This window comes from Echeneis naucrates, chromosome 20, assembly GCF_900963305.1.
Source record: "Echeneis naucrates chromosome 20, fEcheNa1.1, whole genome shotgun sequence".
NCBI classification, from domain to species: domain Eukaryota; kingdom Metazoa; phylum Chordata; class Actinopteri; order Carangiformes; family Echeneidae; genus Echeneis; species Echeneis naucrates.
In genome coordinates this window covers 5775614-5802183 of record NC_042530.1, presented here as the reverse complement: position 1 = coordinate 5802183, position 26570 = coordinate 5775614, and the positions used below count along the sequence as shown (strand labels likewise).

General features: G+C 39.9%; 1 protein-coding gene across 1 annotated transcript; it reads left to right on the top strand.

The window, feature by feature from the left end:
- Window positions 1-324: 324 nt before the first annotated feature.
- ube3c (ubiquitin protein ligase E3C) lies at window positions 325-24599 on the top strand. The gene is made up of 24 exons (XM_029529513.1): window positions 325-427; window positions 1019-1130; window positions 1283-1336; window positions 1562-1636; window positions 2072-2218; window positions 2323-2438; window positions 2545-2702; window positions 3317-3470; window positions 4448-4668; window positions 4834-4985; window positions 5420-5607; window positions 8617-8703; window positions 8839-8996; window positions 9332-9558; window positions 11947-12051; window positions 12303-12390; window positions 14164-14261; window positions 14471-14603; window positions 15891-16138; window positions 18878-19090; window positions 21111-21299; window positions 21392-21458; window positions 21610-21740; window positions 23433-24599. Exons 2-24 carry the CDS (start codon window positions 1065-1067, stop codon window positions 23601-23603), a joined length of 3246 nt encoding a protein of 1081 aa, XP_029385373.1. The 5' UTR covers window positions 325-427; window positions 1019-1064; the 3' UTR covers window positions 23604-24599.
- The last annotated feature ends 1971 nt before the right edge of the window (window positions 24600-26570 follow it).

Sequence of the window (26570 nt, the reverse complement as noted above, 5' to 3'; positions counted from 1 at the left end):
TAATAGCCTATATTACTTTTATCATGAGACTATTTGCCTACCTATGATCTGATGTATGAAATTATGACTACAATGAAAACAAATGAATAACCAAGCAAATAACGAGCTTCTGAACCACAAAACCAAAACCAAAACCAAAACATGAAGAACGAACACACACACGAACACGAACACGAACACGAACACACACGAACACACACACTAGTCGCAGACATTTATCGATGGCTGTAGTTGGGAGGCGGGTTCAAGAAGTGATTGTCATGAGGGTTGACCAATCAGAAGCCAGGAATGGCAGGAACCGGATGTAGTTAATCCGGTCGTTCCCCTGTCAAAGAGAGGAGGAAAAGAAGACTTGACGTTTGGATTAACCCCAACTACCTTCTCAGAGTTATTGTGTCTGTCTCACTGACCAGTTCAAAAGTCAAAGGTAAACGATTCACAGGCTGTTGATTTATGTTCCTCCGATGAGTGTCCTGCAAATAAGAACGATGTCAAAAGGGACATGCGGATCTGAAGACAGCCCCCGGAAAGTTAGCCTGTCTGAGTGCTTAGCTGCTGTGCTAGCTAGCTGCAGTGCTAACATCAACAAAATCAGTTTACTTTCACGTGTGAGAACCGGCGCTGCGACATGCCACCAATAAATGTGTTGTAATGTGTTGCCTCCGTTGTTGCTTGTTGTCAGATAACTTGAATAGCATTGTGTTTTCTGTGCGTGACAGCTGCTGAGTCATTAGCTAGCTAAGTTAACCGGCTAGCTAACTATTGTTGCAGCCAAAATGAGTCTGTCAGCCGGATAAATCGCTCAAATGAAGCTTTGTCGTCCAATAATCGCCGGCAAAGAGGATAATATCTGTAAAATATGGCCATATAAGTTGCAAAGATAAAACGTAGCTGTTTACTGTAATGTTGGGAGAATCTAGTAGCCGAAGGCAATTGCTTCTAAATTGAAGCCAGGTCGTCAGGTCATTCTGGTTTTATGCTGTCGCCCACTTTATTGGCGTTTCACTTTCTCTTTCAGAAATTAAAGGAGACCTTGGGCATCAGTCAATGGGAAAAATCTAACAATGTTTAGCTTTGAGGGTGATTTCAAAACAAGACCCAAGGTATCACTTGGAGGAGCAAGCAAAAAGGTGAGTGTCATTTGGTCTTTCATTGGAGCAATGGGGTGAAACTTGCTTCTCTTCAACTAATATTACAGTTTCTCAGTTGTCTGTGTTTATCATACATCGTATGGTATAATTGTCTTCGAAGTATTGCTCTCTTCTCTCTTGTTGTGTTTCAGGAGGAGAAAGCATCTTTGCTGCATCGCACTCAAGAGGAAAGAAGAAAGAGAGAGGTAACTATGTTTGTGTAGGGTTTTCTAAACAAACAGCTTAATAGTCTTTGTCACCAATTGTATCTGATTTGTTTGTGTGTCTCAGGTATCCATAGTTTCTTTAGAGAGAAATTTATACAGCAAATTTACAGGCTTATTTTGTGAAAATGCTGCAGCCTGCTAATATTTCAATGCAGTGATTAAATGATGTATAAGGCTTAATCATTTTATTCTTGCATTTATTAGGATGAAAGAAGACGTCTGAAGAATGCCATCATCATTCAGTCCTACATTCGTGGGTACCAGGATTTAAAACGACAAGTGAGTCTACAAGCGTCATACAGTCACCCTCATGGTCAAATGATTAGCATTTGAATGTCATCAGTATCATTAGCTTGTTGTTCTTCAGTCAAACAACTTGAAATGAAAATGTGTAAGATCAAGGAAAAGGGGTCCAAATATATCAGATATTAGGTAACTTTCAGTCTGACTTGAGACCTCAGTGATCAGAGAAATGCTATTTAAAAGATCCTGAGAAAAATAAGCCTTTAAATTGTTTGTGATATTCTGGGAGGAAAACATGTATGAATGTATTATACTTTATCAGCAAACCAAGTAAATGTCCCACTGAACTTATTAGAGCACATTTAGTTACAATTAGTCAAATGCACATCTGTTTTTGTTCTGATGTTTTTGCTATACAAGTTTGCGCAAACAAACTGTGCAGGATTTGACTTTTGAACCTTTTCCTTCCAGTATGCCATCCAGAGGGCCAGGTTTGATGAGTGTGCCAGCCAGACGCAGGCAGGGGGGACTCAGTATATGTTGGATGGTCCTGGTCTCTGCCTCTTATCAAGACAACTAATTTTTTTTTATAGACAAAGTGTGGATGCACATAGATTGGTGAGAATATGACATTTTTATTGCTTTTGAATCAAATATTTTGCAATTATAGCCAGAAGCTTACATGTCAATCTCTCAAATATCTTCTGTCTGTATTTTTAAAGATATGGTTGTGCCAGAATCTGGTGAAACACAACAGCCAGTTTGTGAAGTTGTTGTTGGGCCCTCAGAAGCAGACATGTATGTTCCAGATCAAGAGAATCTTAGGTTTCTGCTGCAGGTATAGTGCTTATATTCCTTATTGTTAGATGTGTCCTGACAGAAAACTGATTAGACATTTTCAGGGATGTTAATTGTCTCACCTTTGCCTCTTTTTTTTCCCCCAGACTCTTACAGAACTGCAAGGATGACAGTTTAAATGTGGCCGTTCCCATGCGGATGCTAGAAATTTTTTCTTCAAAGAGAACCTATCTTCCTCTTATTCCAGATGCTAACTATGTAGCTTCATTACTCGAGCAGATTTTGCACTATATGGTTCAGAAAGGTACGAAACCTTTGGGATTAACTGTCTTATTATTATTCACTGTGTGAAAAAGCACTCATACTGGAAACCTATTAATTATCAGTCTCTTTTGTGCAGATGTAATACTTGAGTTTGTGATCATTCATGTGGAGGGTGAAAAACTCCAGTATTACAGATGTTTTCTAAGGCCACTGTTCACTGCCAAAGAGACGCTTCTGAAGTGTTTGAGTACTTAAATCTCTACATGAGCAGATCCTGCTCTGACAGGCACCTGAGTATATACAGAGCTGTGTGCATGTCAAGTACATTTTGTAGTATTTGCATTTTCCAAGTATTACTCACCAGCAGAGTTTGAGATCATTCATATTCAGAGGAACTTATTTGATTAAAAAATAAATAACCAAGAATATTAAACTGGCTAGTCCTTTTTTGACCAAGAATATGAGCCTTAGGGAAATGTGCTTTTCGTTTTATGTTGCAGTTTATCCTTGCTTGTACTATTCATTCTTTTTTAATATTTTGATTTCTTATATTTATGTAAATTATGCTGCAGCATGTTTATGGTGGGATTTTAATATTCCTCAGAATTCCTAAAATTCTAATTACATTTGTTTTTATTTGTTTATTCTCTTCAGGATACTACAGGTCGCTTTACATTCTTGTGAATCACAGGCTCCCCTCTAGTCTGGAGTACAGCGACGCTCCCTCTATCCCTCTGGCAAGCACACTGTTGGAGCACATCCTCAATCCCCTGCACTTTACCTACTCCTCCTGCACAACAGGCGCAAGGTACAGTACTAGAGAAACCTGACCATTTGAGACACTTGTTGAGGGCTGTGCTTTCTGCATGGTAGCGGGCAAAATTTTACTGCAGAATCTACCTGTCAACTTTTTTTAAATTATTGTTTTTATCTCTATTTAAATTTATAACAAATAATTTTTTATATTAAATAGAAATAGAAAATAGATTTTTTTTTTCTTGGCTTTCCTTCGCTTCAGGTCAGAGATTATGTTAGTGTGTGAAGAAAATATACATTTGAAAATAAATATAAATTTTGAATAATGACGCACGTTACTTAGTCTATCTTGAGCAACAGACTTTTGCTTTGTTCCTTCTGGAGTACTACACCACAAGGAATTCCCATATTTACAATAAATAGCAGATTGCGAATAAGTGTGTCCACTATATGTTCATAAGGTTACACTTACCTTAAAGACCTCCCAAATTGCTGCTACGTTTGCAGGAAGGGAAGTTTTCACCCCTGGAGAATTCTTTTAAAAATCATCCATTAAACTGATCAGACAAACCACAGCAGTTTTTGTCCCCTCTTAGTCAGTGGTGAAGCAGTAATTGCTTCAGAGATCAATTTACAACAAGCCATAAAAGGCCCCCGGACTCGCTCGCGTGCCAGAGTGCAGAATATCAGCCTGTTTGCCCTGAGTTTGAGACATTCTTAATAACAAACGACAAGAAGACTTCTTTTCTTCTTTGAAGAAAAGCGAGGTGGGAGTGAGAGAAACTTATGTACACACTGACTCCGACAGCTAATTATCTGACTTTACTCACCAGATGTGTGTGACTGAACCACACAAAGCAGTTCTGTTTGGAAAGACAATATTGTAGCACTCATGAAGTAGAAAGAGCTGGGGAATCCTAAAACAACCCACATTCTCAGATAATTTCAGAGTGCACACAAAAGATTTTTGTTCATGTTTATGTCTCTAGTGTGTTGACTTAACATCCGATCTTGTTTGTCGTCTTTTAGGCAGTTCGTATTTGCAGCCTTTACCGAGGAGTTCATCTCTGCCCCGTTTACTGAGCAGATCTTTCACTTCTTTATACCGGCGCTGTCGGACCTCCGTCTGTCATTCCCGTTCGAGGCCTTCCTGAGCTCCCTCAAGGATACCATCGGCTCCTCCTCAGCAGCACAGAGCCAGGCACCGTGGCTGTTTTATTTTGTCCTCTCTGCCGGGGAGAACTGTTTAGGTAGGTGAACTGTGCTTTACACTCCCTGTATCTACTGTGTAGTGCACTGTGTGTGTTAATGAAATAAATGTAACTCGCTTGAAGCATAAACTCGCAGGCAGACTGATTTATAGAGATGAGGATATGATAGCATGTACAGTAATGAAAATGGCTGTGTGTTGGCAGGTTCACTATCAGAGAAGGGTCTCCTGCTGTATCTTCAGGCTCTGCAGACGCTGCTGCCTCTGCTGCCGGTATCAGAGAGCAGCACCAGGCCTGAGGTGAGCAGTGATTCAGAGGATGAGGATGATGTTGGCATCCATCCACCACCCATGCAGGTAAAATCCATTCATTTGCATGTATAAATATATGTTATAAGCCCACGTTTGAATGTGTTGGTATGTGAAATTATTTTTTTCATATGGGTGAGATTCCTTCAGTTTAATGAGGATTTGCCTTCATATGCATTCAAACTAGTTTTTAGCATACTTTTTTTCACCAAAAACCAAATAGTATGAGAGGTTTGTCACTTTTGACCTATGGCAACATCACTTGTCTAATAATGACGTGTGATAATATAAATAACCCCAAATAAAATATGGTAGATGGTTTATAGTTATTTCATTCAAATCGGAAATAAATATTGGTTTGCAGATCATTGTGACAAAATAAGGTATCTTTTTGTGTTATGCATTTATTTTTGTTATGTGTGACTGCAGCTCAGCCTGTCACAATTTCTGCCATCCAACGCACATGCTTCTTTCTCCCTCAGGATGATAGTCGGATATCTGTGCAGCTGATTACGGAGGAGTGTGTCCATAAACTGGACACTAAGCAGCAGACTAACGCTCTGTTGAACCTGGTCTGGAGAGATTCAGCGAGTGAGGAGGTTTTCACTATGATGGCATCCATCTGTCACACACTTATGGTCCAGCATCGCCTCATGGTGCCAAAAGTCAGGTACACGTACAAAAAACAGATTATTTTTATGGTCATGTTGGTTTTCTAATGCAGATGACAGGAGAACTGATTAATATTGATCAAAAATTGCACACACTTTGACAGAGTTAGACTGTGAATCAAAAGATATCATGAAAATAAATGTAAAGCCCTTTTCCCTTTATTTGATATCATAACATTTTACACATCTTGTCAAGATCAGCCTTGTGTTCAGAGAGCTTGTTTATACACCTACTTGATTGAGAGGAAAACTGTGTCTTTATATGTTTCTGCGCTGTAAGCATGAATGTAAATAACAGTGAAGTACAGCAGACAGGCAGTTATCTGTGGTCCGCACCCACTGGCATTTAGAACTGGCAGAGGAAGCAGGGATGTCAGGGAAGCTGTCAGTTTTGGATGAGGGCAATTACCCCGTCTCAAGTTGATTACATTAGGGCCAGGATGTCAGAGTTGGTGTGGGTGTATAGGGGGGTGGATTGACTGACAGGAGGTTATCCCAACAGAGCTTTATGGATGATCAACCTGCTCTAGTTAATTATTAGTGGAACCAGTTGCTGCAGGTAATTTGTATGTGAATGTATAAAGATTCATATTATTTTGCCAACACTTTTTTTTTTTTTTTTATTCTGTGAGCCACGTCGAAGATGAATTTCCACTGCTCTGCAATGGACAATAAAGTTCTTTCTGATTTCTGATTTCACCTCCTTAGTAGGTATCTGTTTTCTTATTGCAACTTTGTGTTGTGGCTATAGCGTCTCTGAAGCCATGCAATATAAGGATATGTAAAAGCTTCCTTTGTAATAAAAATGGGACACATATGGCTAGGGTCTGATGATCAACTAATAACTTTGCACTTCTGCTTATCAGAATTCAGAAGAATCTCAGTTTATCGCCCCTCCTCTATTCCCCTTAATTTTTTACGGCTTCCTCCTTTCCTTCGCTTTTACCATAAATCCTGCCCTTCGTCCTCCATCATTATTGGATATCTGTACAAAATAATTAGCTCACTGAGAAAGATTAATCAGTGCAGAAGTGGACCGGATAGCTTTACAAGAGGCTAAGGGGAGCAAATTGCATTCCGGCCTTGATTTACTGCCTTTACAGCAAAAAAAAAAAAAAAAAAAAGAGAGAAAAGGAAAAAAAAAAGAAAAGAGAGGAAGAGGCTGGCTGGTTGTCCAGCCCGCCCGGCACACCGTGTTTTTAATAAATATGTAAAATGCCTCATGAAACCGTGCTCTGTGCTTTTTTTCAGAGTGCTTAAAAGCGATGCTGTGATTCTGGACCAAAAATAAATTTTTGATTGATTCACTAATTCTCCTTAGCCTAAATTAACTCCAGTTGCTTTGCTGTAATTTCACTTTAATTGTTCAGCCTTGGATATTTGGTGTAATTTCACTTTGATCGTTTGGCTTTACCCAGTGTGGCACCCTGTTGCTAACGGGGCTTGCTGTGATGAAAGTGAGCGCGGATAAGCTTTGGTCCTTCATTTGCTTTTGAAGGCTTGCTGTGATTTTTGTGTTGTCATGAGATAATGATGTTGATTGAGGTAATATAGGAAAAAACAAATTATTTGGTATTTGGGTGGAAAGTCTGTTGTTCAGTCTGTATGATCTCAAAACCACAGCACAGCCTTTTTTTCCTGTAGAATAGAGCTTCTTTCATTACAGCAAAATGGAATGATCTAGGCATGATTCATCAAGCTGCTTTTCTCACAGAGACACACACACATACACACCCCTTTTGATGTCTTGACTTTGTTTATTAGTGCTTCATTCCATGATTGAAATGGGGGTTTGGGTTCTCTCAGGCCGTAAATCAGCATGTCAGCTGGCATTTAGTGCTTTGTTTCCCATTTCAATCAAACACCCGCACCACTTGTTATGAGCCCACAGCACTACTCCTTGCTTCTCTCCTGAGCCTTGTAGTACTGACAGATGGTGTGTGCTCTACTCTAACCATTTTTCAAGTCATACTGAGGGTTGGTGACACTCCTGAAGCTGATTTTCATTTGGGGATTTTTGATTGGGTGATGGAAGATTGAATCAGGGAATGGGAATTTAAGCATTGACATTGAGATGAGAGACTTCAGCAACTGTAGAACCCCGAACCCCCCTGTCTACCTTCTTTTCTCTTTTTGTCTCTCAACTCTTTTTCCACCATTGACCTTTGCTCCTCTCCTCTGCCGTGAATATATGATGCTGCCCTATTAAAGGGAAACATCCTTATAGGTGTCAGTACTGTCACTCTTCAGACAAGGGACTATTATATGCAGGGGCACTTTATTTTGTCTTTTAGCTTACTTACCACATTATTGTCACCTGCACCTACCCTCTGTGTGAAAAGCCATGCAATTCAGGAGTATACACACACAAACACACACACACACTTGGACAAAGAGCAGCTTCACACCTTGGTGCCATAGCCCGTTGAGTGGTGAATGACTGTTGCTAGGTATGTGGGCCCACCTCAGTGTTATCATGTAATTCACTGTGAGTGTGGAAGCATGCCCGCACTGTGGGGTCACAGTGAGGACCAGGCTACCCCTCCTCCGCTGTCCTCCATTGTCTTGCTCCCCTGGCCATTAAGTTAAATGGGCCTCCAGCAGGAAGCCAGAAGGCTGTTTATGACCCGAGCTGGGCACCATCGCCAGCAACTAGTTTACTAATGGAAGGTGCCTCGCCTAAATAAAGCTTAATGGCTCATTTAATCTCTTTTCGACCCTCACAAGGTACAAAAGGGGAGAGAAAGGCCAAGAAAATTCTATAAGGAAAATGTTGGTTAACAGTGTCATTTATTTTTTTCCTCCTTTTACTTGTGTCCTCTGGTTAACAGGGCAAAGTTAACAATCCTAAAACAGGAGACAGATTGGCGGAAAGTAATTTTACTGTTCTTCACACAAATTGTGTCATCTGATTGAAATATTTTTCTAACTCACTCTTTCCTCTTTCAGATGTCTGTTTTTTTTTGTGGTGTTTGTTTTTTTTTAATCTCCGCACTTGTTCTCTGCAGACTTTTGTACAGTTTAGCTTTCAATGCACGCTTCCTAAGGCATCTCTGGCACCTGATAACATCCATGACAACTAAAATGATCACTGGGTGAGCTAATGCATTTCTGATTATTGTCATGTATTTTGATCTTTGTGAGTGGTTGCATAGATACATTTGTGCTTGCATAGAGCATATATATGTGCCTAATATTTTGTCTCTTTCGTTCTGTCTCTGCCTCCTCAGCTCCATGGTGTCTCTTCTTCAGCTGATCTCGCGAGGTTCTCCCATGTCGTTTGAGGACTCGAACCGCATCATTCCTCTCTTCTATCTCTTCAGTTCTCTCTTCAGTCACTCACTCATCTCTGTGCATGACAGCGAGTTTTTTGGGCATGAAATGGAAGGTAGTTGAGTTATCAATCCATTAACTAGATTTTTAAAAAAGTGTTCATCAGTGCTGCAGTTTATATTTACTCTAAGAGCGCTGTTCAACAAATTAATACATTGTCTTTAGATTGCTGGGTATCTCAAATGCCTGGTTGGGTTCAACCTCTCCTTGTAGCTGATTATCGTTTGGACACATTCATCTATCATCTCTTATTATCTTCTTTAGCATTTGAAGAAAAATAATATATTGGCATTGACTGTTGCCTTCATCAGTTGCATTCTGTCTTGCCGCCATGTAAATGTGAAAATCAATACCTGTAAAATAAGATGAATATCTTTTCCCTCTTCACAGGTCAGACGCAGTCCTCCATGATGCCCTTCACGCTTTCAGAGCTCGTGACACTCTCTCGCTGCCTGAGAGATGCATGTCTGGGAATCATCAAACTGGCCTACCCCGAGACCAAAGCAGAGCACAGAGAGGAGTACATGGCTGCCTTCCGCAGCGTGGGTGTCAAGACAAACACTGAGGTTCAGCAGCGTATCCAGGCAGAACAGAAACGCTGGGTACAGCTTTTCAAGGTAAGCTGTGTAAAGGCTCTGCTCTTTCTCAGTTATGCCTGACACCCAACAACATTTCCTTTTCTTCAATCCCATCTAAATATGAATATTAAGTATTGTTTGTTTCAACCTGCAAATATGGCCAGCAAACTTGGCAAAAACATCCACATTGGCAGCTTCTATTAGATGATAATATTTGGTGTTTTTCCACTGCATAATTTATTTTAAATATGTTTATAACATAGACCAAACCTCTTTGCCACAATTAATCATCTTAACCTAGCTCCTTAAGTCCCAGTCTTTACTCTGAGAGGATCATTTTAACTTAAAGTACTTTCAAACCTGGTGAAACAATTAAGACAATGTAAATTAAATTGTGTTCTCCTATGTAAACCTGTGTGGTGTGAATATGGCCTCAGTGTTAGCACTACATCTGTAGCACAGATCATATCTCATGCCTTTCATTATCGTGACTGCTTGTTCATTTGTCTTGTCTGCATCACTGCCTGCCAGTATTGGGGACCTTTGGATGGATTTTATTCTGTAATAAACATTACAATAAACAATAGTGCTGTGAACTCACATGAATGAGGAGAAACTGAAACCGAATTCTTCTTGGATGGGAGCATAAACCATAACATGTGGCACATTAACTTTGGGCCTAATTGTTGTGTAGCTAGTCTGTGCAATGAAGCAGAGTGGCCTAATGCTTGGCCATGCTAGTGGAAATCAAGCATATATGCATGAACAGGCAAAAACAAAGTTGAGCGCTGCCATCCAGGTCATTCATTAGTTATTTACCTAGAGGAAATGAGGTAGAAGATGGCATTAATGTCATTCTCTTCGGCTCTTTTCCTCATTCTACAGCCACTCTTCATTTTCCTTTTTTCCCTTTCTCCATTCTTTATCAAAGAAATTGTAATTAAGGCACTTTGTTCTGCCTGATACTCTTTGACAGAAGGATTTAAGTGTGAACGCTGGCATTCTGTGAAAGGTGGCAAATACGTGAAGAGGACATCAGGAATTTTCATAAAAGATCTGCCCAAAGGCCTCTTGTCAGCTAAAATGACCCATTAAAGAAGTGGGAAGCACGAGAAATGCATTTTCCAAATTGAACGGTGGGATTTACAGTCGGTTTAACGCTGCTGACCCCTAACACGCTAATGTTTGGTTCGTGTCATCAGCCGTCCCTCCCCATCTTTTATCACCTCCATTGTCGAGCTATCTATTTAATTGAAAGAAGTTAATTGAATGAAAATGATCAACTAAGCTTGTATTAATATTGCTAATGGAACTTTCTTCTTGGCCATGTTTGGACAACGATGTCACGCCGGAGTTTTGGAAAGGCCCATTAAGGCTTGCACTTAACCCGATGGGCTAATTAAGGAATGCTTATTCATTCCCAGAGTCAGGGGGTAGGCCTCCTCCAAACCCATCGCCACGTGCATTTTACAGCATTTTGCACTTGCCATTATTGCGGACCCTGGTTGCCTTCTGGTGAATGGCCAAGATTGATTGTCATGCTATGAAAATGACGTGCTTTAGAGAAGAAAATTTCGATTGAAATAATCTTGCTGGGGTATTATATGGAAATGGAATGGCTGTAACTGTTATGGCAGATATAACGGCTCACTTACTGAATTGTCAGGCATTGGCACACATGAGGTTATGAAGTGAATGTCTGACAATGACTAGCAACATGGCAACAGTAGAGCCTGTTGTGTTCTTTGGTCCTAATCCTGGATTAAAATGGGAAAAGATTAAATGTATCTTTAACTTTGAACGGCAGATGTTATTCCTAAACACAAAAAATATTTTTGTAGAGTATATTTGCTTTGATCATATTACAGATCTGAATCTTGGTTATGCATGAACAAAAGCTAACGAAGTAAAATTGACCAGTTTCTTCAAAACTCCTCTTACATCATGCAATTTGCTGTCATTGCATCAAAGTACAATATTATTCTAACTGGGAGCCCTCCACAGTCCAGGCAAGAACCATGCTTCAGCATGCAGTGCTGTGGACCTCTGCTGCTGTGTCTCTTGCATTCTCTCTTCTGATGGCTGATGTCAGCAGACCTTGGCAGTAATTAACAGGGCTGGACATTGAGGCACGGTGCAGGTCGTTTTTCTTTTATACTCCCTATAAATGGTGCACTAATGGCTGGATTCTCAAATTGCTTTTTTTTCTGAGAGAGAGAGAAAAAAAAACAACCCTCATTTTGTTCAACGGCCTATACAGACAGAAAAATCTCTATCTGTCTTGTGTTCTCTACTCTGAAATGTACTGGAAATTTACATTTTCCTGTCTTCTCAATAAATTAGTGGAGATTCAATTGACAGCATCAGAGGTATTAATGCAACTCGTGTATGGGCTGTGCCTGTCTTTGTGTTTGATCTACTACCCAGGTCATCACTAACTTGGTGAAGATGGTGAAAGCTCGCGACATTAGACGACCTTTCTGTCCAGCAGGTCATTGGCTCTCTGAGGAGGTCAACATCCGGGCTGATAAGGTAAAACCTCTGCTGTTGAGATTAAGCCTCACTGTTGGCTGTTTGATGTTGTGTATGAATTCAATTGTAATTAAATGTAGGAACCGAAGAAACTGCAACTCATTAAAACTATTGTCAGTATCAATTTTAAAGAATTTCCCACCAGAGTATGGCCAGGAGCCTTAGAGTCGAATACACCTATAATTAGATACATAGATGAATAAAAAAAACAAAAGCCGTCAGTTGAATTAACCAGTGTTTTGCATCTCTAGGTCACACAACTGTATGTTCCTTCTGCAAGACATGTTTGGAGAACACGACGGATGGGTCGCATCGGGCCACTTCAGTCAACACTCGATGGTAGTGTCATCTGTTTTTAATTTTTCTTTTTTTTTTTTTTATTTCTTTTTTGTTGTTTTTAAAGCTTGACTCCCTTACCAGGATGGAGGTCTATGAATAGCACAGTACTACCTTCTTGGTTTTGTGTTGAATGATTAAAAAAATATTCAATTTACTTAGAAAACAGTGATTATACATATAAAAACGTTTACATTGTTTTGAGTGATTGACCTTTCGGTTATTCTTCCCTTTTAAAAACTAAGGGTCAGTTGTCTTTGTCTTAGAATAGTATATTGTGTTATTTATCATCAGTCTGAACAGCTAGACTCCTAGCCTGTTATTCCTAATGCTGCACTTAATGTACACCACAGAGCTGCTCTACTGGCAATGGATGAAAATTTAGAATCGTAATGCTTGTGTCAGCTTGATACATTGCCCAGAAAATCATCCTAATTGGTGTCCAAAGTCACCTTCTCTGTGTTTGCTGCTCATATTCTATGCAGCTGTGCTGTGATATTATATCCCCTAAGAAAAACTAAAAGTCATCTCACCGGTTTCTATCTATAATAGGAGGGAAGATTGTCCTTTGGTGTAAGACTAAGAAAATATGTTATTAATACTTCCTCAATCACTTTTTTCCAAGTAAAAAAACGCTTCTCAATCAAGATTCTGGAGCAACATACCATCCCAGTTTTAACAGATATATATGCATTTTTCTTCATTCACTTAATTAGACACTCGGAGGGAAGATTCTTGCAGGCAGCGCTGCATCTGGCTCGCTTTAAGCAGTCCTGGGTTTCTGTGAAGTATGGTGTGAAAACAAGCTGATAACAATGTGTGTATGATCTACCTAATGCCACTCTGAGGCTGTATGGGGTAAATTCAATTAGTGTGAAAGTACCTGATGAACTCAGCCACATCTGCTCCATGTGTTTGTCTGGCCTTTTCTCATTTCCTTAAATTGACGGACCCATGGCTGATGAATGAGCAACGTATTGACCACTCCGGGGCCATATTTCTCCTCAAAGATGGAAACCTGATGCGAAAATGCAGATCAGATTGACTAATTGAGCAGAATAATTGAGCTGCAGTGGAAGCAAAGTGAAGAGGAAGAAGAACAGTTAAGCTATTGTGGCAATTTTTTACAGGCTAAACTGCCTTAACCCTGAGTTAAATACAAAACAAACATCAGCTTAATGGATTTAGCCCAGCAGGTAGATGGGCAGCTCACGGATGGGTTTATTAAAAGGGTGTAATTAAAATGGTGTAGGATGGAAAAGTCTTTAATGGTAGGCCTGTAAGCTGTGCACTGGGTCTTAACTTTAGAGCTAAGCCCTGAGAGTGTTAAATATATGGGAAGATATGGTACGCATCAAATTCACAATAAAGAAAACACAATTTTCATGGTTGTGACTTCTGCACTACATTGATGCCCATGATGGGAACCAAAGGTCACCTAATGCATACGACTAACATACACCTACATTCATGGACAGAAGTATTTACAAATAATTGACTTTAGTGCACTATAGCTTAAAAGTAGCCAAAAAATTACACAATAAATATGTATCATCTATGCCTAGCTATAACCATGATTTTAGAATTAGTAGTAAAATTAGTGCCAAAGAGGGTTGATGGAGGTGTGGCTCAGCTAAAAGGTATTTTGTCATCACAAAATACAATTTATTGGAAAACTAACCTGGATTCTGTTGAAACCGCAAAGAGAGAAGAATGACTGATTGTCCAGAATGAAGGAAAACTAATGTTTTTATATTTGTGTGTGTCTACTTAAAGTTGGCTCAGAGCCTCCGCAGCTGTCTGTGTCTGAAGAGAGACATCTGGCTATACTCACAGAGCTCCCTTTCGTGGTTCCCTTTGAAGAGCGAGTTAAGGTACTGCATCACTGTCCCACTCACATCCATAGTTATATTTATTATTTATTTATATATTTATAATATCAACCGATCTGCTCATCTGTTTCAAAAAATCTTCCAAAAGTTGAAAATAACAAAGAATTATAAAGTCTATGGCCGAATTGAACATTTTATTACTGAAAGGATTTGCCACTGACCCTGCCACTGGGTTTATGTCTGTCTTGTAGATCTTCCAGAGGTTAATCTTTGCTGACAAACGGGATGTACAGGGGGACGGGCCATTCCCTGATGGTATCAATGTCACCATCAGGCGTAACTACATCTATGAGGACGCTTATGACAAACTCTCTCCAGAAAATGGTAGTAAAAAAATAGAAAAGCTATTTTTCTGTTGGGGGGGCTCGTGCGCGTGTGCGTACACATGTGTTACTGTGTTAAAGGCGTGTACATGAAAACATCTATAGTGACTTATTTATTTTCAAGATGACAAGCACATCAGAGGAAGAAGATCAGCGTAGTAAATGTTGACACTGTTACTGAAACTCTTGTTATAGTCTATAAAATCTTAATATTGAGGTTCAGGGTTCCATTTCGCATTAAAGATGAAGGCCAGCTCTTTCTCCTGGTGCAAAGCCCTGAATTTCAGTAAAACCTAATTGAGGTTCCGATTATTATAATGGATCACATAAAAGCAGAATCAATTATTTTAAGTCACCTCTTTTGTGTTTGAATTTGAAAGGGCACTTCGGTCGGGGCACTCTGATTAAAAAGAGTAGTATGAGACCTGGGCTGAAGACATGATCTATATCATTTATGTGTCTATAAGTTATAGCTGCCTTGATTTATCACTGTACATTAATTATTCTGAAAGATGACCTTTTATAGAATTTGATTTAAATATACTGAGGTCAAGAAAATGCTTCCTTTGCAAAAATGTTTGTTGTGGAGAAAACAATATATTTAACATTTAGGATTTCTAATTCTGTATCTTTCAACAACTTTCGTTTTACAGAACAAGTTGTTTCTTTATAGGACAGGTCATTGTTGAAGAACAGATTAACATTGACGCAGAGAGGTTGCTGTCTCATTGCTTTTATTTTCACTCACTTGGCTGTTTCATTTCATCTTATTCCATCTGGCCCAGGCCTGCAAAATGGCTTTTCAAACTTAAGTAGATGTCCCACTAAAAAGATCACAAGAAAATTGTTAAAAATTGATCTCTGTTGATTTAAAAAAAAAAAAAAAAAAGTCTCAGCAAGACTTTTAGACTTTTATAATGGCAATATGAAAAAATGTGTCGTAAAATGTGTGTTTTTGATTTCTGAAGCCAAAACGCTAATCAGTGTTAGATTCTTGACCTTAAAAAAATTATTTTCTGACTTCTAAATGATTTTAGTGCAGTCTGTACCCATTTAAGTGATTAGCCTGAGGGGCCAAGTACATCTTATTCACTCTAAGACTAACCTGAAAAAATGTGCAAGCTTATTTAATTTTTGGGTGAAATGGGTGTAAATATCAATCACAAACTTGGAATGTAACCATCAAGTCTTAGAAATGAACATCAGAGATCAAATTCACTGGGCAATGTTTTAATTATCCTTTTCATTTTGTACCTTCCTAAGTGCTTGCTCTACTTCCTTATGTTAGAACCAGACTTAAAGAAAAGGATTAGAGTCCACCTGCTGAATGCTCATGGTCTAGATGAGGCAGGCATCGATGGTGGTGGCATCTTCCGGGAGTTCCTCAACGAACTGCTGAAGTCGGGCTTCAATCCAAACCAAGGTTTCTTCAAGACAACTAATGAGGGCCTGCTGTACCCCAGCCCTGCTGCAGAGATGCTGGTTGGAGACTCCTTCACCAGACATTACTACTTCTTAGGCAGGATCCTTGGAAAGGTGGGCATTTAATAAAATCATTGGTGATGTCAGATTTTTTTTGGATTTCTTTGTGTAATCCTGAAAACCAAATCAAAGCAGCTAAAAAAATACAGAGCTAAACAGGCGGCCTTGACTTTATGATCAATACGTCAATTAAGATCAGTCACTCAGCCAGTGTCAAGGCTGCCCTCGTTCTTCATGTTTATTCAGAGGTTGTTTGCTCTGGAGACTGACAGCGTCGAGAGAAATTGCCATCATTTGTTTCTGAAAAAGATTTTAGGGTTGGGGTTAGAACTTGAACCTAACACTCTTGTAAGCCTTTGTTTTTTCTAATCAGCCCTGTGTGTAATCTGTTGACGCCATTGTTTTTCTGTTCCTTCCTTCCTCTGATAGCACTATTTATTAGAGCCTAATGTTTCTAAATCATCCTTAATGCATGTGGTAGTGATTGTTTATCAAGATGTCTTCTTTGTGGGGGGGGTGATCATCTCAACCTGGAGAAGAATTACCTCATGACAAGCGGTCGCCTCTCAATTAGGGCTTCCATTAGCCGATGATTCCTACTTCTTGTTTGTGTAGTGATTGCATTTGGCTGGCATTAAATCAGTGGGCCCACACAGACAGGACATAAATAAGCGTTCAAAGCATGTGGTAATAGCATTTTGATCTGTTTTACAGTCAGGAACATCCAGGTCTCTTCTCTCTTGCTCAGCCCAAGATGGTCCAGTCCACTTATCAGAGCATCGTAACTCCTCCTCCTCCTCCTTTTCTTCTTCTCAGTATTCTGTGCAAGTAAGAAATGATCAATCAGCAGCTACAAGCTTTCTGCCCCCACTCCCTCAATATTATGCTCTCCATAGCTAATGGTTCAGGCAATTAGGTGGGGGGAAATTAATTTGAATTTGACTTTCAATTAACCCTTTCTTAAGTTCCCCTTTCTCCATAAAAATGGACGTTTGAGTGGCCATTTGAGAGGTGTATTGATATTTGTTTAGTGCTGTTATTGCCTGGATAAAAGGCAACCGTTTATATAGATTGGGATTGCATCACCACTGCAATGTGCACGGTGCACATTGCGGCTCAAAGGACACAGGAGATTAATATTGTTAATTAATGTCCGAGGCGTGCCATTGTTGTGGAGGTGATGTATTACAGGCAGGAGTGGCTTGTCTAGGGTACTCACTGAAATGGGATTGAACATCAGAATAGAGGCCGGTCATCATCCTTCTTCCTCACTTGTCCACCCAGCTGGCAAGCCAAAAGATTTAAGCCACAAATGGGGAGACATGGAAACAGGTTACTTTGCTTTTGTTGTTCAACTGCCCCCCCCCCCACCCCCAAGCCAAAAGTCTAAAAACTTAATTTAATTGTGATGGAAGTGTTGCTGGAGTCATTTTGTCAGAATTGTCATTATGTAATATGACCTGTGGGAGGTTCTCCGTCTGCCTCATTCATCTCTCATTAATACAAAACCTCCAACCTCATCAGCTATGGCCTCTCCGCTCTGTAAACTAAGAGGGTGAAGAAAGTTTCATCCTTCTCCCTCCTTCAACACCTCGTTCCTCCTGCCCAGTCTGATCACCAGAGACTGATGGTTCCCTTTAAGAAATGTGTGGGGTTGGCTTCTCTGATTGATAGAGATGCGTTTTAAAGGCATTATAATTTTATTGATTCTTAATGTTGTAAATTAAGGAATTTATTTGGCAGCTAACAGAATGCACCTGTAATGTTGCTGGCATTTATTCCACCTGATGGTGCCGCGATCTGTTTTAATTGCGTTGCCACTGCACTCACTTATATTAAAAGGCTTGGGCCATAATAATTAATTCTTTCCAGCCCAAGTCATTTTGGCACAATTTCTGGCAATAAACACTCATAAATAAAGTAAGTGGCATTGAAAAAATAACGCTACAGGTTTTTCCCATATACTTATTGCTGCCTCTTCCCGGCACAAGTGTTATTGATAGGTTTCAAGGGGCCACACGGCGCATATGGTCTGAAATGAGCTCAGGCCACGAGAGAAATACTAAGTGGATTATTTTGCATAAAAAATAGACAATGTTTGAAGTTGTGCAATTAACCTGTGTTTAGAAAATAGCTGTGATTTATGTATGTGTGTGTGTTTAAGATGCATGCATTATGGAAATCCTCTAGATTTATAATCCATTTAGCTGATGCGGTCAGGGTTTTTAGCGCTATCATTTATAAAGACCTGTATATTTTAATGCCTCCAACAGGCTCTTTTTTGGACTATTCCAGTACATTAGCTTTGGATTTTATGAGTCACCTGCCCGCCTGTGGTTTTAATGGCATTTAAGGTCAAGGTGAGAATTGACATTTATAAAGTTTGAGGCGGGTGAAACAGAAGCCTGTGTGTTTTAGAAAGATTGTGTTTTGCTCTCAGTCACTCTGATGTGACCAGGTTTACTATTTTATCACTTGAATTTATTTATTTATTTATTATTTATTTGTTTTTATTGATCTAAGAGTATAGGTAAATTTAATGCTGCATAAGATATGTTGTAATCACATTTTTGTATAGATACTTGCTACTTGAGCCAGGCTGCAGTCCATTTAGTTATCTGGGTTATCTAATCATGTTTTATTCAGTGAGACCCAAGCAATAAACAATAATGTTTAATGCTGAGAGCATTTCTCATTTGTACTGATTGACTCATATCTGTAGGTGAATTTACAAGAGTGGACTGTGTTCCTTCTCCTGCTGTTGTCCTACAGTTAAATTCCATTTTCCCACAGGCGCTGTATGAGAACATGTTGGTGGAGTTGCCATTTGCCAGTTTTTTCCTATCTAAACTGTTGGGAACCAGTGCGGATGTGGACATACACCATCTGGCCTCGCTGGATCCAGAGATGTATCGCAACCTTCTCTTCCTTAAAAGCTACGAGGGTGACGTGGAGGAGCTGGGCCTCAACTTTACTGTTGTCAACAATGATCTGGGAGAGGCTCAGGTGACTGGGGCTGGGGACGGGGTGGGATGAAGGCGCTTAATTGACTTACATCACTGTTTTTCCATCTCTCCATCCTGGTCAGTACCTCACATTTAGGTGTCTTTACTTCCTCCTGTATGGTTTGTCTTTGTGGCGTTAATAATTCATTTCCTTCATGATGTGTCACTTTTCAGCTCTGGGAGATAAAGCACGTTGCCACTGTCGCCCTAAGCCCTCCTCTAGTGCAAGGAACACAGACACTGTTGACCATTCCACGTACCTTTCCTCCTGCAATTATCTCTCAACATGCCTGACAGAAGCAACTAGTTGCTCTTAAGCACGTCCCCTCCAAAGCTCAAGGCTGCAAAGATGAACTGCTGCCACCATACTGCTGGGTTCCAGACCTGCACTCTATCCAGAACCCCTGTTTGCTCAGGGCCTTAACGCCTCTTATTAGCTCTTCTCAAACAATACCTGAAATGGTTGAGTTACAATGTAGCCCTCCTGGTCTCAAATAAGGCCTTGCAAACACGATAGGGAAAACAATTTGTGAAAGATTAGGCACACACCCGGGAGCAGTCTGCCCTGCATTTGCCCTCATGAGATAGCCAAAGCAAGCAAGATAACGACAGTAATTCTCTTACATTAGCACATAATCAGAATCCACTGTGAGGAGAAAAAAGGCTGAAAATGATTAGCTGCCAGTGCAGCCTCATGCAGTGAATACCATTCAGGAAATGGACATATTAAGAGGAACACCTAACTGTGGGTTACAATTTCATTTAGTATGGCTACACTGAATTCCTTTGTGAAGCTTATCAGTCACTTTTAGTTGAGACTGCGTCAGAGAGCTGCTGATTCATGTCTGTTGCCAGTTTTGAATTTATTTTATACTGTTAAACAAATATTCTGTAAAGTGTCAATCAGTCACTTTATATGACAGTCTTCGTGTGACCACTGTTGCTCATTGCCTTTGCAACGTTCCTGTTTTGAAAATGTTAGGAAGAAGGGCACAGAAAGGTAGTTGTGTGATTCTGTTACAAAATAATGGCAGTTGCTGGATATTTTGGGTGCATGTCCACACACTGGATTAGATACAGTGTGATCCAACTTTTCATCAGGCCTGATATAAAATATTTTGATCTCTAGTCCAGTATTTGGATACCTTCCACTTTTCCTAAGACTTTTCTCAGTGTGACATTGTATAATGTTTAAATGTTTGCCACTGCTCCTTTTTCTTCCTCCCATTTAAGCTGCCCAAAGCTGCTTTGAAAAACATGAAACAGTGATTTTTAGACTTTTACCATTTTGTATTGGGACTTGTATTGGGTTGTCTATATATATATATATATATATATATATATATATATATATATATATATATATATATATGTATATATATATATATATATATATATATGTATATATATATATATATATATGTATATATATATATATATATATATATATGTTAAAAATCAAGCTATCCAACAAAATTGTACAAAATACAAAAAAGAATGCAATAGAAAAAAGATGACATTTATATTTTGTCCCATAGTGCAATGCTGCTATGATGTCATCATACACTCGACTTTATGAACAGAGATGAGCACATCTTATCAAGTGCTAACTGCTCTAAAGCTAATGAAAAGAGAACCTGGGGCCAAATTGTATTGGACCAGATGTACATTGGATGTGCTATATTTAGAAACACTGAAATGCACTTTAACACTCACTCTCACACACACACACACACACTCACGCGCAAACAATTCCCACCTTGAATCAGAGTGCTATTGGAAAATATTTAAATGCTTTTCTGTGATTGAATTAAATCTGCATGGCACAATTAAAGCACTTACATTGTTTGTTGGTCATTTGGCTCTCAGTGCGGGCTCTGTGATATGCATAATGCATTACACAATATAGTTACTCTGATAATATTACTCAAAAACACAGTGGAGATTGCATCTTTCCCCCCCCCCAACTCATTAATGTGAATATTTGAACTAAAACTGTGTGTGTTGTCTGTCTGTTCCAGGTGGTTGAACTAAAAGCAGGAGGCAAAGACATTCCTGTGACCACAGCGAACCGAATAGCCTACATCCATTTGGTAGCTGACTACAGACTGAACAAGCAGATCAGGCCTCACTGCCTGGCCTTCAGACAGGGCTTAGCCAATGTGGTCAACTTGGAGTGGCTGCGTATGTTTGATCAGCAGGAGATTCAGGTAACTTGCTCATGACAAGCAAAACTGCAGAAACACAGAACCAAATTGCATCTCTTGAACTTTAAAATGTTTTTTGTTCTGCTCTTTAATAGGTGCTGATATCTGGGGCTCATGTGCCAATTTGTCTTGATGACCTGAAAAAGTTCACAAACTATTCAGGTAGGAGTTTATTCATGTTATGTATGTTGCTATGTACAGTAAATATGTGTTGTCATGACACAAATCATATCTGCATCAAATGGCTTGACAAAAAGAAAAGGTTAAATAATTTGGGCTAAACAGTATTGTTGTCCGTCATCATCTTCTTTAGGCGGTTACTCTGCCACTCACCCAGTCATCCAGATCTTCTGGGAGGTGGTTGAAGGTTTCACAGATGAAGAAAAGCGCAAGCTGCTGAAATTTGTCACAAGCTGCTCCAGACCTCCATTGCTGGGCTTCAAGGTGAAGGTTTACCAGACTTGAACTTGGACTCCTTTTTTTTTTTTTTTTGGTATATTCCTACCCTGCATATTGTGCACTACCAGAATCCTGCATTATAATCATGTTTTCCGAGCCCAACAGAAGGGAGTGTTCTCATTTAATGGGCTTGTAATGAAAATACCTAGACTGATAACAGCCCTCAAAATGATCATTTTCAAATTAGACGGCGATAAGACAGAGCCAGCACGGCTGAAGCCTTATCTCCATGTACACTGTTGTTTTATAGTTCGTGACCTTCCTCTGTTGAAGAACTCCCTCTGCAGCTCTGTATGTGTGTGGGCTTGGTCAGAGATCTTAGCTGGACAAATATTGCCATTCAGAACTCAGTAGCAGATTGAACCTTTCAACTTTTGCCCTCTATGTGACATGGCAGGAAGAAGCTATATCCTGTTCAATGAGCATACAAGGAATCTATATCCACCTATTCTAAACATTGTTTCAGCAGTGCTGAATCATTACTACAAACCCTGTATTTCTGAAATGATTTCTTAATTGGAAACCATTTTACTTTCTTACTGACATGATTTGTGGGATGCTTAAGTAGTTCAAGATAGTGGGGGGTGGGGGGAAAGGAGAAAATGTTGCTTGAGGCCATTAAAGAGTTTTTATGTGTCTTCCTTCGTCTAACCAGAAGCTGTAATCATCATATGATTGGTTTTAGTACTCTTTATGACTGCCATTAGTTAGGAAAACTTAAATGGTGTAGAGCAAGGGAACAAAACTCTTCTTGAAATCCTTTGCAGCGCATCCTCGGGAGGTTTAAGAGTCGCCATTTCTCCTCATTTAATCAATTTGACTTTGGCCAGTGTGTTTGAGATGCTGCTCTACCTCCCACCCTCGTCATCTCTTCTCCGGGGCTGGAAAGGGCGGTAATTCGTTGGGCGAGGGAGGGGGGGCAGCCCCTGACCCGGCCCTCAGCCTGAGCCAGCTAAGCCTTAATTGGCTGTCGTGAAACAGCCCAGGATTCATTAGAGGAGAAATAGCTCTGTCAGAAGAAGCCATTTAAAAAAGATGATGGAAACTCTCTTTTTTTTCCAAAATGATAGTCGCAGTAATGACACTTTCTCAATAAGCAACGATAGTTTAATACGGTAATTGTCAGAAAAATGGGGTCATTACAGCTAAGCCCCAGAAGAGCCATTTAATCGGGCGAGTATGGCCACTGCACCATACACGCTAACTTTAAATAGCAGAATGAAATCAGTGCTGTAGTGCTTATTTGTCGGCTGGGCTTGTGATGGAAATGGTCAGTGTCAGAGTCGGTGGATGAGGTGGCCTCATCACAAGAGGGCTTGATTTAAAAAATGCCAGCTAGACAACATGAAATGACTATTCCTTCAGCATCTCATCCAAGGGTCAAACTGTGGGCTGGATTCTCGCTCAGTACCTTTCAAGCACTAAACTGATTTCCTAAATTTATACTTTCACTGTATTAGCTTTAGGCTTAATGTCTCTCTTTTAACATTTATCCCCTAGTGGAATTTGACATTTATTTCTTAATTGGGATTGCTTTGAACATTGTGATCATCACTGACCCAAGTTGATTCATCCCTTTCTCTAAATGCCTCTTGATGGCCAAATTTCTTGAGTTTTAATCTGCAACTACATCTACAGTTTATCATTCGCTTATTAACAATGTCCATATGCACACAGGAGCTTTACCCGGCCTTCTGCATTCACAATGGCGGCAATGACCTTGACCGTCTGCCCACCGCCAGCACCTGCATGAACCTGCTCAAGCTCCCGGAGTTCTGTGACCAGCACCTGATGAGGAACAAGCTGCTGTATGCCATCGAGTCCTCTGCTGGTTTTGAGTTGAGCTGAGGAGGGAGAAGGCTTCTCTGTCCCTGCATCCATGGACTCGGTGCCACAGAATGGCTTGGGAGAAAAACTTTTCAAGAGACAAAAACAAAACAATGAAAAACAAGTGATGCACTGACCTGCCTGATTTACTGTGTTTTTGTTTGTGTACCTGAGTGTACGCATGTGTGTGCGTGTGTGTGTGCGCGTGCATACGCCAAGGGTGAGAAGATGAAAGAAAGGGGGTTCAATGATGAAGTGGGGGTAAGGAAGCCATTTTTATCCTTGTTGCTTTTAAGTAATTTAAATGTTTAATCATTTGTCAGAACAGTGATGCAGTTGAATTTTGCAGGAAATATTGTGCGATGAAATAAAAACGGGAAACGAGCTGCAGCAGTGGCTGCTCTCTTGTGTAGTATAAAATGAATGGAGAGTTATTTTTCACCAAAGATTAAGTGGCATCATATTAAAGAAGGCAATATAACAACAGAGGGACAGACTGTAGGACTCTACGGCCACCTTGTGGTGAGCCAAGGGCTGTGGAGGCAGAGGAGCTTTTGTGTATACCCATCATGTGTTTTCACATAGAGGTCATCAAAACTGCAGTTTGTGTGATTTCTCCAATTCAAATTATTACTAGTAATAACTGTCATGGCTCATAACCATAATGTACATGTGCACATGCCATCCGATGTGTGGAAGTTACATATCTTGTTGGACTGAATTAGGGGAAGCATATGATTATGGATTTGTGAATATGTACATGTTTATAACTACCCTTGTATTATTCAGTATTCAGTATTTGTACAGGTTTGTTTTCCTTTCCTTTGTGTGGTGAGTGGACGCCTCATGTTTTCACACATGCTCGCTAAGGTGAACAATCTCCTTCCTGGTCAGCGCCTCAAAGTTTGCCTATGGGGAGCAACTGCCATGTTGTGTTGATAAGGCTTACAATGATCAGTGTACCAACAGGGTGAAAAAAGAGTGTATGGAAATAATAAACCCAGTTTTCTTTTTGCATTTTCTTTCCACAAGTCTCTTTTCTTGTTGTTTGTAATTTACAGTAATGACCAAGCCATAAAACAGTGCTTTGTGGGAAAATCTTCGCCGGAGTTTTATGGCCTCTGACATATAATTAAAGAAACATCCAGTTAAGAAACACTGAGCAGAACTATTCTGGCCTTGAAATGCATTATCGTGCTGAGCACAAATTAAGATTGTGTGCGTTTGTTATAAATCTACCTGCCCTCTGACGCAGTACAGCCCAGTAAGATATCCATCCCTCTTTGGATGGAGTCCATCTCTCCATCCCATCCTACATGCTGAAACAGCCAACTTGCTGTCCCCCTCTTCTGCACTCAGAGCCCGAACTCTGCGCATCTGCCGGGCCAGGGAGCTCAAAGTGGTAATTGGGTCTTAAAAAACGGACTTGTCATTGGAATGAGGGATTCATCTCAATTACGATGAGATTTATTTAAGACTATTACCTTATGATGAATTATAACTGACAAAGTTAATGCAGGATATTATGAATCATCCTCACTGTGTAGTATACTTTAGCTTGTTCATCGGCTTTTTAAGGACTAATTGAACCTTTTAGCCTTGTTTATCTTGCTGCAGTGCAAGGAAACATCAAAAACCACTTGAGGGTGATTGGAGATTATAGCCTACTTTGCACAATATTACTCCATAAGCGCTGTCAACAAGGAAGGCCTGTGAATTGATGCATGAGACCAGATGAGTGTGAGCCCAACATGGAAGCTGACAAGTTAACCATACCAGAACAGGAAGTTTAACAAGCACTGCGTCGGAGTTACATAGGTAATTCAAGGATTCCTTTGCAGAGAAAAATATTGCATCTGCCTCAGTTTTCTTATAACAGAGTGCCATCTAGTGGTTTTTTATAAGTAATACATTTTTTGGTTTATGTGTGTATTCAAGTCACCTTATGTAATTCATGTAAAAACAGACAGTTTGACGTGTCTGGTGGCTCACCTGGTAAAATATGCCCCACTAAGGATTAGTTCTAACTGTAGTGACCTGCGTTTGGGTCCAACCTGAGCCCATTCTGTCATTCTGTCTTTTTTCCATTTTACTCTTTACTCACACTGTGGCCATAACAGGGAAGGTGGAAAAAAGGCCTAAAAAACCCAAAATAAACAAACAAAGAAAAAACGCCTGTAAGACGTGAAATTTGACTGTCTGGGCCTTAAGGTTATGGATAGGAAATGTCAAAAAGTAGGTTTGCTCACAGCACATTTAGACAGTATTATGTGCGACAGGGAGCTTTCTTCCTGCATGTCGCAACATGAACAGGGATTGGCCACCCTTGTTTCTGGGGTTTAAAAACATCAATTTAAGCAGTTTACAATGCCTCCGGTGCATTTAACTGCCAAGAGTTTTTACAGCGTTCCTTCCTTGTAGCTTATCAAGGACAATGAAGTCTTCAGCCATAAGAATCAAAGAAAGGCACACAAGTCTATGTGAATACGTTTAGAAACTTCTATCGACTGTATGATATGTAATGACCAGTACCTTATATGTATTGCTATGATTCCTCTTGCTCGATGAGTCTAATTAGATACTGACCGGTCATAACGTCTATTATAATTAATAGCCATCTGTCATTTTCATTGGTTCCTTAGCTGGCAAGAGCTCCAGTCGCCTCTAACTGCAAGAACGACCTTCATTTTCCATTTAAAATCAATGCAAGTCTGTAATTTCAGGCTCAATTCCATTCAAAACTGCAATAACCTGCCCTGTTTCCTTCTCCCTTCTTGGGTTATGATGAGTTCAGCCCACAGATTTCCCCCATAGATCTTTTGAGTGTTGCCCAGTTTGGAGCTGTAGCCTGAAAATATGGATGCTCCTTCTTGCCAAGAAAGGTGAAAAAACTTGTAAAAATAAAAAATGGCAGTTTGCTAAAACTCTGGCCTTCTTGGCTTACTTCATAATTCAAAATTATTGGTCTAATAATTGAAATGTAGTCAA

Excerpts from the sequence above, each read along its gene's own strand:
- ube3c (XM_029529513.1), top strand. The coding sequence starts at position 1,065 with ATGTTTAGCTTTGAGGGTGATTTCAAAACAAGACCCAAGGTATCACTT. Across the intron at positions 2,439-2,544 it reads ATCTTAGGTTTCTGCTGCAG|ACTCTTACAGAACTGCAAGG; the intron begins GTATAGTGCTTA and ends TTTTTCCCCCAG. Across the intron at positions 3,471-4,447 it reads TCCTGCACAACAGGCGCAAG|GCAGTTCGTATTTGCAGCCT; the intron begins GTACAGTACTAG and ends GTCGTCTTTTAG.